Source organism: Staurois parvus, unplaced genomic scaffold, assembly GCF_062004578.1.
Source record: "Staurois parvus isolate SC_StPar_1 unplaced genomic scaffold, SC_StPar_1.0 ptg000300l, whole genome shotgun sequence".
NCBI classification, from domain to species: Eukaryota; Metazoa; Chordata; class Amphibia; order Anura; family Ranidae; genus Staurois; species Staurois parvus.
The window spans coordinates 1,146,971-1,158,864 of NW_028318096.1; the positions used below are offsets into that span (position 1 = coordinate 1,146,971).

Genomic DNA, 11,894 nt, shown 5'->3' on the forward strand with positions numbered 1-11,894 from the left:
AGGAGGCCCTGATTCCCCTATATAGATATTTTGTAAGACTTCATTTAGAATACTGTATCTAGTACTGGAGGCCTCACTTACAAAAGGGTAATTGATAGAACAAATCCAGAGATGGGCAACAAAAATAGCGAAAGGTCTGAGGGATAAAACATTTCAAGAGAGACTTCAGGAAGCAAATATGTACAGTCTAGAGGAAAGAAGGGAAAGGGGAGACATGACTAAAACGTTGAAATATATCAAGGGGTGAGCAAGGGCAAAGAGGGTAGTATTTTCAATATGAAACCAAGATTAGGAATACAAGGACATCTCAAACTAACAGGAGGGAAAGTTCAAAAACAATCTTAGAAAGTATTTTATTGAAAGGGTAGTTGATGTTTGGAATAGACTTCCAGCAGAGGTAGTCAGTCAACAGTAAAGTGCAACATTCATGCTTGCATGAGACAAACATAGATCTATACAGTAAGTCTCCTACTTACAAATGAGTTCCATTCCGGGAGCTTGTTCAAAAGTCCAACCTTTATGTAAGTCCAGCAAAGATCAGCGCTTGCAGACAATAGCTACGAGCGCTGATCGATGTGTTTTTGTGGGGGGAATCCCCTTGTCAGAACACAAAGGCACAGTGGGGAGATTGCCGCACCAACATTGCTTGTGTTTTTACGGCAATCTGTTTGCGGTTTTTTTTTTTTGTTCAGCCCCTTGGGTTGTTTCAAAATTCACATTTTTTAAAGTTTGCACGTTGAACGTTTGTATGTATGGGGACTGCTGTACTCAGACAAAAAAGTTAACAAAAAAAAAAAGTAAATACAAAAAAAAGTATTAAAACAAAAAAAAAAAAGAAAACAGGCAGACTCAATGGACCTCTTGGCCTTTTTCTGCTGTCACTTTTCTGTGTTTCTATTTGCTTACTTATTCTACGATTCACCATTAATATAATAACTTTAATCAGGTGTTTTGAAGTAATATGTTGCAGAAAATAGATATTGTTATAACTTTACTATTTTGTGTAATCGCCATTGTGAGTTTTTAAAACTATTTTCAGCCTTTGTTTTGTAAATTTTCACAGGTCGTTGGAGCAACTCCTACAAGCTTCCCTACAGCTGGATTGGCACTGGTCATGTTGTATATAATGGATCTTTCTATTATAACAGGGCTTTTACTCGTAATATCATAAAATATGATCTAAAGCACCGATATGTAGCAGCCTGGGCCATGCTACATGATGTAATTTATGAGGAGGCTACCCCTTGGAGGTGGAGAGGTCACTCTGATATAGATTTTGCTATCGATGAGAATGGATTATGGGTTATCTACCCAGCAATTGATGATGAAGGCTTCCAACAGGAAGTTATTGTTCTCAGCAAGTTAAATTCTGTGGACCTTACTACTCAGAAAGAGACAACGTGGAGGACTGGGCTAAGAAAAGACTTCTATGGCAACTGTTTTGTTATCTGCGGGGTGTTGTATGCAGTGGACAACTACAACAAAAAAACTGCCAATATATCTTATGCCTTTGACACACATACAAACACCCAGATTTCTCCAAGACTGCTCTTTGAAAATGAATATGCTTATACCACACAAATAGATTACAATCCAAAAGATCGGCTGTTATATGCCTGGGATAATGGACATCAAGTCACTTACAATGTGATATTTGCATACTAAAATCACCTTGAAACTTTGCCATTGAAAAAAGGGCATTTCAGAATTTTTGAAATATTAAGTTGGAAGTTTTTTTACCTGGGCATCTGAAGACCAAAAAATGTATTTTTCTATATACCTTATATAATTTAGCAGCCAATTCAATAATAAGCATTTTCATCTGTAAGGTTGATAGAATCAACTCTAATTACTATACAACAAATATAAAAACAATTTTAAAAATCCAATTAATAATCACTATCAGTTAACACAAATATTTTATTTTATGCAACACGTACAAACAATATTGCAATATGGAATATTTCTTTTAATATTATTGTATTTTCACTCACTGTTTTATTATTAATAGATATGCAGTTAATAACTTATATACGGAGGAATTATGGTTTTTCCATTAATATAGGAAAGGTTTCTTTATGGCTATCTTGGTTAAGTTGGAACTCCAAGCAAAATGTTTTTCTAGTATTGCATACAGTGGGGAAGGATTACATCCAGTGTTGAGTTTTATTGCTTTACAGAAACAACAGACAATTTGCATGGGTGTTGTAAATAGCTTATTCGTCCCTCATTTAATACAAAGTATAAAAGAGAAAATTGTCACATCTTTTCACAGGAGTACCTGTCTATGTACCTGTACCACATTCTTTCATGGCACTGGTGCATAGATCATGTCTTAATATGGGATGGTGATCGCCCATTATTGGTATATTTCATAAAAATGTTGAATGTTCAATCTAACAGTTACTATGACGTGTAGCCAGAGTGAGATCTCTTTATTAGATATCTCCATTCTGGTGAACAATGATGACATGCTAACTAGCACTTTATATTTTAAATTCAGCTGGAAAATATGACAATATAATCAAATTAGAAACATCATGAACAAATACTGGCATATGCTGGGAGAACACCCTCAAGTCAATTAATTAAAAAAAAAATTCAAAAATAGTATAAAGGAGGGCTAAAGGATAAAGGAGTTGTTTACTTATTGTATTGTAAATGCAGTGCTACTATGTAGGGAAGACAAAATGAAATCTGTAGCACAGGGTACAACTACGCTACAGAGACTGGTGACTTGAATACTCTCCATAGAGATTCATACAGCCCTGTACCAAAAATGCATAAAAATTCAGGTCAAATTTGTAGTGCTAGATTTGGCTTCCATCTCAGAGCGGGAGACAGATGGTCACCTGTTACAAGTTGAGACAAGATGGATTTATTCACTGTGGGCACTTTTTTGTCCCAAGTTGAATGAAACCATCAGCGTCAAACCATTTCCTTATATGTAAAGAAATTAGTTATGTGTGTTTGCAATAATACTATTAGAGAACTCTACATTATTATGTATTTCAATTGCTGTCAAATTTTATTGCTGTTTCATTTCCCATCTTAACTTTCCTCCCCCATGATCACCATGACAAAATTTGAAGGATAATCTAAAATTTCACAGGAGTAGATGGGGAAATCTCCCAATCAGAACATCTGTTCTGTCAAAGGTGCTATTTACTATAACTTATTGTGTCTTTGGGACAGGAAGCGAGAATCAATATCCCCAATGGGACTTGATAAGCAGTAAAAGCCCCACAGGCTCTCTAAACCTTCCCACGCTATCCAAAACTGGAAAATGTTTGTCTGGAGTTTCACTTTTTGATATGTATTGTTCTACCCCATAGCAAAAACCTAATGTTATTCACAATCACAAAAGGATAAAATAGAAATATTTTGATCTAGGTATTACAGGCAGCTGCATTCATTCACAAAGGAATTGTTTCCCCTTTGAGGCAAATTTGCCATAGTTGTTTGCAGTATTTTGTTTTGCCTTTCTTTCTGGAGCTTTGGAGAGGTTAAAATTGGCTGAATTGATTTAACCATGTAAGTATGTAAGTTATTGGTACTGTTAAGTAATGAGCCATTATTCTTTATTGGGTGTGCAGATCTATGGACTTGAATATCAAAAGCACCAGCTTTACATATCTATCCGTAACTTATCACTCATTTTCTTTTATTATATTGTCATGAACAACACAAATTAGGTAGCAAGAATGTGGTCATTCTATTTTCTTCAAAATTAATTTAACTTAGGGACGACCTGCCTATGGCAAGATTTCAGTTTTATAGATAATTATTATAATAGCGTAATATAACCCTAAAGCAGGATATTGTTTTATGTGGCCCAGTGTACAGCCATATGAAAAGGTGGATTTGAGAACTGATTTGTTCTAGAGCAGTGGAGATGAACTTTCTCAATAAGTCACTGCCCTAGATCTATGTTATGTTGATCATGAGTCAAGAAATAGCATTTGCCATCAGAATTTTCTTTTTTTTTAAGGAAGCATTTCCTGGGAGAAACAGAGAGGCAATTGGGTTGATATACTAAAACTGAACTGTGCAAAATCTGTGGGGGCTCTGCATAGAAACTAATCAGCTTCCAGGTTTTATTGTCAAAGCTTAACTGAGCAAGCTGATGTTAGAAGCTGATTAGCTAGCATGCACAGCTGCACCAGATTTTGCACGCTGCAGCTTTAGTAAATCTACCCCCAGTGTTTGATGCATTTTCTGTAAATGCTAGTTAACAAAAACTCTATTTGCAAAGAGAAAACTCGCTTATCTTAGTGAATGAGATGAAGTTGTGTTGACTTCAATCAACTAATTGCACAGTATTGCACAGGGAATAGAATAATGTTAAGTAGAAATGTCCTGTTCTTTCTTCTGCATCCCCCTTTTTAGGCAAATTCAAAGAAGAAATTAGACATAGGAAGCTATTATGTTTTCTAGATACTAGCTATTACCTGTCCACCCCACAAAACTCTGTTGCCCTCTACCAAAACATTGTTCTTGGAAAACATTGTTCTATGAAAGTGTTTGTTGATTTCCTCAAATTTCAGTTTGTTAGAGAGCTCAGCATCCTTAGGTCCAGAGGCTTCCTCTCAACACCTTCCATGGAGACCACTGGTTGGGAGTCATGGCTCAAAAGGACTGACCAGCAGTCATCAAATTTCAATGGATGGCTCAGTAGAAAAATCTGGTGTCCACTCATGACTGTACATCAAAAGTGTTTCCTTTGACAGTGCTGAGTTCTTCCAAACTACTGTAAGTCCTGCATTTTCCAACCACATTGCCTCTGCTCCTGAATATATGTCTACAGGCATGACGGTTTTATAAAGGTTTTTTATCTAAACTTAAAATTTTCTCTTCCATAGTTCTAGAGTATGTAACACTGGATAAGGTTTCTTTAGAACTATTTACAAACCCATTGCCTTGTGGACAATATATGGTTATGTGGGATTTCTGAATGCTGTTCACTTGGCACAACTCCTTAACCAGTTTTATCTCAAAACAGGTCTCTTGGATAGCCTGGATAGCTGTAGACCTGAAAAAGGCACACAAACACAAGAACATGCATACAGTCTTGATGTTCTGATCATATATGGTGGTCACAAACCATTATTAGTATGGAGCTGTGGTTGTGGTCTGTATGGAACACTACCATACCCCCCCTGTTAATTAGGGGCAGACCAGTGCTAGTTTTGATTTCACTCTGAAATAGAAACTGGCACAGGTGGTGCAAATAGACCTGATACAAGTCTATCAATTTAGCCATTTCCCATATATGTGTATTGAACGGAGTACTTACTAAACTTCATCTAAAGGTCAAACACTGAAGACTATGCTCATGTGTCAGATCATTTTAAAATGGCACCCAGAGGCATGTGCTTGCACCGATATAAACCAAAAGTGCCATAAAGGTTGTAGTTGATCCTTCTTAGGCACTTTAGGTACCTGCTGTCAAGGGTAGACAAATAATGGGCTTCTTTAGGGCTTTCTAATACTCCCCCATCTTGGATAGCTGGTAGGTTTCGCTCATCGTGTTAGCATGAACCCTTTCACTGTCTGTGCTGTTTTTTGCATTTTTTTTGCGCACATTAAAAAATAATTTTAGGCCTGAAGATGACATAATACCCCCAAACATTATATATTTTCTGAAAGCAGACACCTTAAAAAATAAAATAGTGGTAGTTCCAATTATTTATGTCACATGATATTACCGCAAAGGTCTAGGAAACGCTAAATTCAGTAAATAACACACTAAAGTGAATTTTAGGGAAAACAAACACAATAAATTACCCAAATTTTTGGTAAAATATGAAATACGAGGTTGCACCGAGTAAATAGTTACCCAACACGTCAAACCTTAAATTTGTGTGCACCCATGAAATGGCAACAAACTTCAGTACCCTATAGTTTCTATAGGAGATGCATCAAAAGCTCCCTATAGGTCATCAGTTTAGTGATAGGAAGGATGTCTTGTACTCAAATTATCCTCCCACTCTGGTGTGCACAGCGATATGTAACAATTGTAAAGCAATCGACGTTTTCCTGTTCAGGAGCCCCCGCCGTGTGCATTAGGTGCATATGTGTGAATATGTAGGGGTGAGGGGGGTCCTCAAAATGTTTTTTGGGCAGTACGTTATGTGCATGGATGTAACTTTACTTTTTTTTTTCATCACATAGGGGACACCCCTATGTGATAATTTTTAGGTGGCGTTCTCTTTAATGAGACATGCAGGGTCTAAAAGATTCTGCATGTCTCCTCTGGGCTCCACTGGATGTATTGCAATGCAGATCACACTGCAATACATTCTTTCCTGGCTATGCTAACTGGGGAAAGTGACAGTGGTGACCTGGAAGAGACATCATACACGTCACTTTCTGGGTCACAGTAAGAAGGTTAGGACGTGTGTCCACTCTCCTGTCCACCCACCAGCACCCACCATATCGATTGAATGGGCAAGGGAAGCCAGGAATACATGGCAGGAGTGTGCACGCAGGGGGGAAGGGCACGTTACCGGGGGCTGTGGAAGCAATTGGGCGCCAACTGCCTAACCACTTCCACCTGACAAGCAGGAGTCTGCCTATCAGTTTTATACACAAGCCCGATAGCTGCTGCTATGGATTGTGTGTAAACCACCCTAACCCCCCCCCCCCCCCGCCATCAGGTCTGAACGACGAACAGACATGCCAGTGAAAGGGATAATGTTGACACAGAAATGCAATGTCCTATCTTTCATTATGGGGGCCACCGAGCAGTCCTTATTTTCTTCTCATGTTCTAAACTACTGGATTTCAACTATTGTGTTTAATATCTAGAATAGAAGTGGCCCTAAATGTGCTACAGAATAATGACAACCTCTTCCTTTTTTGGGAGTTTGTTGAAATCAGTCATCTTGTTAAAGAAGTATTGACTGTTCTAGCTTATTAGAGAGATATTGGGGGAATGAATTGCACATCTTGAGCTGGGCACAATTTTTACAAAAGAGTTCTGGGTAGGAGCGGCAGGGACTGCTATGCACCTCTGATGTGTGTTGACATGTTAGCACCATCTTGTACAATCCTGTGCATTTGCTATAGAAAGGGAAAGCATCATTTTCTGGTGGGCTCCAAGCTAATGTTAAATGGGGTCCTACAATACTCAAAGTCTCAGAACGCCTTTAATTTGTTAGATCCTCAAGGCATAATATTTGCCACTTCCCTTTCAACTTTTGGAGCACATTTATTTGTGAACACCAACTCTATGTAGGTATGAACAACATAATGCAGTCTTTTACCCCATTTTAACGAATGAAAAGTAGTCCTTAGAGGACACTCTCTTAGCTTACCCTCAAAATCTTTTCAAGTGAGCAATTAAAATAGACTAGGTGAATGCGAAAATGTTAGCCATATCGGAAATCTTTCAGAAATTTAAAAACATTTGTAATTTACTGCAATTTGAAACTGAAAAGACACCTGTTGTGAAACCAGCTTTTTCAAGCAAAGGCATAATGCTGTTGACAGCAGACATTTTTTATGTGCAATATCATTTACTTCACTTTTCGGCGTTATGCACTGTGGGTGAAGGGACAGTAAATTATAATTTTCAAGCTTTAATTTAAGAAATGGATTCAGCCAGCAGCATTGATTGCTGATGATATTATTCCTCAAAGTTAGAAGCAATAAAAGCAGTTGCAATTTATGTGTTGTAAATATTACATTTAAATAGAAGAGATTTTATACTGATAGTTCCTAGCGGTCTACCACATTTTGAACATAAATCCTATTTTACACTTGACCTGGACTATCGAAGACATTTTACAGCTCTTAATTAGAAATGTGCAGATATGCTTATGATGCAGCACTGATAGCCATATGATACATCACTGCTAGCCATATGATACAGCACTGATAGCCATATTATGCATCACTGCTAGCCATATGATACAGCACTGCTAGCCATATGATACAGCACTGCTAGCCATATGATACAGCACTGATATCAATATGATGAATCACTGCTAGCCATATGATGCAGCACTGCTAGCCATATGATGCATCACTGATAGCCATATGATACAGCACTGATAGCCATATGATGCATCACTGATAGCCATATGATGCAGCACTGATAGCCATATGATACAGCACTGATAGCCATACGATACAGCACTGATAGCCATACGATGCATCACTGATAGCCATACGATGCATCACTGCTAGCCATACGATGCATCACTGCTAGCCATATGATACAGCGCTGCTAGCCATATGATACAGCACTGCTAGCCATATGATACAACACTGCTAGCCATATGATACAGCGCTGCTAGCCATATGATACAGCACTGCTGGCCATATGATACATCACTGATATCCATATGATGCATCACTGATAGCCAAATGATACATCACTGATAGCCATATGATACAGCACTGATATCCATATGATGCATCACTGATAGCCAAATGATACATCACTGATAGCCATATGATACAGCACTGATATCCATATGATGCATCACTGATAGCCAAATGATACATCACTGATAGCCATATGATACAGCACTGATAGCCATATGATGCATCACTGATAGCCATATGATACAGCACTGTTAGCCATATGATACAGCACTGATAGCCATAGGATACAGCACTGATGAGGTCACTAGTTTTCTGTTGCTCATAATTGTCCAATTACAGAACATGCTCTCTTGCAAATGTAGCAGTCAGAGGGTTGAGAAAATAATTTACAACTGACAGGAGTGTTTACAATGGTCAGCTTTCATATAGTTATGTAAAGCCTTTATCCCCTGCACCCAAAAAAAGTTGCTGTAACTGTTTAAAAAGTGTGAGCTGGAGTTTGGCTTCCATCTCTATATGCTTTATGTCTAACACTCCCTTCCCCCACATTAACAATGCTGCTGCCCAAAGGTATCTCTGTTGCTCCTTGATTCAGAGTGTAGGTACCCTAATATAGGAGGTTTGTTACTGGCTGGATCACAAGGTGAAAACAAAGAAAAAAAGCCTAAAAAGAAAACTAATGCAGCCACCATATCTTAGGATTGGTAAAGTGAAAAAATATTACAAGTTTGGTTTTGGATTTTTGGAACTGCACTTCATCTGAGCACCACAAACCAGAAATGGTATTTAATTACATTCAAAGCAAACTCACTTATCCATCCATGTCTCCATGCTTTATTTTACTAAAAATCACTTTGAAAAACAACCCCAGGCATTTCTGCCAGTGGCCATCATAAGTAAGGGCACATGACTCATGTAGCATTTACTTCCTGGAATCCATCTGCCCTTGGCTCAGGCATAGGCTGAACTGAGAACCCTCCCCTCATGAAGACTCCTGGGATGTATTACATCATTTGCCTAGGCATGGTGACCAGAAAGTAACTGAGTAAACTAAGAAAAGTTTAACACAAGTAAATCTGATATACTTTCCTATTTACGAATGCTAGCAGCATAAGGATTCAAAATAGTCAATGCTAATTGAGAGAGTGAAGTTCTGATTTAATGTAGACCTGTCATGAAAGAGTTTAGGAGACTGTGACAGCAGAATTTCTGAAAATGCTAGTTCTCTGGCTGCTATGCTGATTCAGTGGCTTCAATGCTCTCTGACCCAGAACAAGTCTGTAGATTAGAAAGGCCAGTGAAGTAAGATCATCATATCTGCATACTTGTTCGAGGCTAATGAATCTAAATATTAAAGGAAGAGGGCAAGCATGAGAGGCAGTTTGCATTAAGTAAAGGTGAGTTCAGAGATGGCAGCCTCCATATTCCTGCCATAAAGTACATTCTTTTCATTATTGTGGTAGTTTTGCAAATGTGAAACAATAGGACCTGTAAAGTTCCAACTAAATTCTATTCCCTTTCAATAAATAATTTTGATATCTCTGTCAAGTCAATATGGGCTAGCTGAGAATTTCTTTGAAGAAAGAGCTAAGTGATTTTTACTTGTTCTTGACCTAAAACAAATGCAGTCAAACCCACTGTGTAGAGTTCTTTTTTAAAAGAAAAAAAAAACATTGTGCAATTATCCATTAATATAACACTTGTCATTGCCAAAAAAGCCTTTCACGGTACTTTTCCTGATATATGCTTCATATGTGTGGTGGTAATAAAACATTCAGAGTAATTAATTAAATGAAAAGATGGTACCCAATCTTTGTACAAAATATATAGAAATGGTAAGTGCACACCCCCCCCCCCCCCCACACACACACACAAAAAGAAAGTGTTTATATTAATCAGCAGGTTGTTGACCAATCTGTTATGTTGCTATAATTGTCTGTGTGATTTAATCTGCTTTAAATAAATAAATGAAATTTTATGGTGACATTGTTTCTTTATTTGTTTTCTGTGCAATCCTTTTTATTGATTTTTTTGAAAGAAAATCAAAATTCAAAGTTACCCATGCAGGGGGGTTGATCAATTACACAGATATTCAACCAAATAATGTGGCATGAAAAACATGGGTCAATCAGTATTAGTTACCTAGAGAGATTAGGTGAAGTGTGGCAGGGGGTGGGGGGGAAGAAATCTCCACAGACTTAGGACCTTCTCAGGTGGTACCCTACAGTCGGCCTAGACTGGCTGGATGCAGAGAAGGTACAGAGTTAATGATTCAATGTTCCCAGATTTTGAGGAATTTAGGATGGGAATCCTTACGATACAGGACATCTTTACATTTATCATTAGGGTGGTCATACAATCTTCCCTAAAAGGAAACTGGTTTCGTCCAGGCTTGTGCAATGGTCCATTTGGCGGAGATGAACAGGTAAGATGCTAATTTTTGTTGGTAAGTGAAAAGGCCCGAAATCAGGCAGTGTAATTGGACCAGTTTGACATCCTTGCGAATCGTCAGATCCAGTAATGTGCATAACAAGCCAAAGAATCCAGGCAGCCGTGGATAGGACCTCCAAATATGCAGAACATACCCTCGCTGGCCACAATTCCTGAAGCATCTACTGCTGTATTAAAAGAACATTTTGCCAGTCTCTTCTCCAATCCTATAAGTCCATCAGGATCATCAAATCTCATTTCCACTATGCCACATAGGAAAGAGGTGCTGAGGACATTCAATTATTTAAAGAAGCATTCAGGACCAAAATGAGACAAGGGTACCCTGGAGAGCTCATTTTATGAAAGGGATGTTGAAGTACAGTGAACAGTCTCTATCTAATGTTTGGTTGTAGCTGTCACAAATATTCTGAAAAGGGTGCCTCATATGTTTCCTTTATCGAAGCCCACGAGGGAATAACCAGCATACTTAACTGAGAGAGGACAAAAAGGCCATAATCCAGGCCAAAATAGCATCTCCAAAGCCCCACCATTTCTGTACGTATTGTAGATAATCCCACAAGATGGAATCAAAAGCTTTTTAGATATCCAGTCCAAGGAGAAAGCCTGGAATTTTCTGGTGGTTCAGAATATGGATTATAGGATAAGTTCACCATTTTGACAAAAATAATAAATGCACATTTGTTTGCAGGTAAAAAAATGTGCAGGTATTATTTTTGTCTACAGAAGCCTGGAAAACATTGCACCAGCGATCAGTAAATCGCGCCATGCAGGTCTCCTGCAGACCTGTCAGAATATCTGCTTGCTGTACAAGATGTATGAGCAACGAGATGTATGAGCAAGCAGAAATTCTGACAGGAAGCTTCAACGAACTACTACGGAGCTACACAGCCACAGCCTCTAAGGCTACCGAAACTTGTAGGCACTTATTCACAGAACTCTGTGAATGAGTGAAGCGGCTGTGTGGGCGGAGCCAGCACGGCCACACTATTTTCAAATCTGACAGATAGTACCGTGAAACTTCTCCCTGTACTATCTGTTAGAGGAAGGGGGCAGCAGACGCGGTTGTGGCTATGGGAACATGTTACATGTGCTACCGTAAAAACGGGTGG

The 11,894-nt window shown here is 38.4% G+C and overlaps 1 protein-coding gene across 1 annotated transcript in view; it reads left to right on the plus strand.

Annotated features, from left to right (window-relative positions):
- Nucleotides 1-10,318, plus strand: part of OLFML2B (olfactomedin like 2B) — a 239,819-nt gene extending 229,501 nt beyond the window's left edge. The window contains exon 8 of the mRNA XM_089683074.1: nt 1,064-10,318. Within this exon, the coding sequence (XP_089539200.1) occupies nt 1,064-1,665 (602 nt within the window). The 3' untranslated portion in view covers nt 1,666-10,318. The remainder of the gene's footprint in view (nt 1-1,063) is intronic.
- The last annotated feature ends 1,576 nt before the right edge of the window (nt 10,319-11,894 follow it).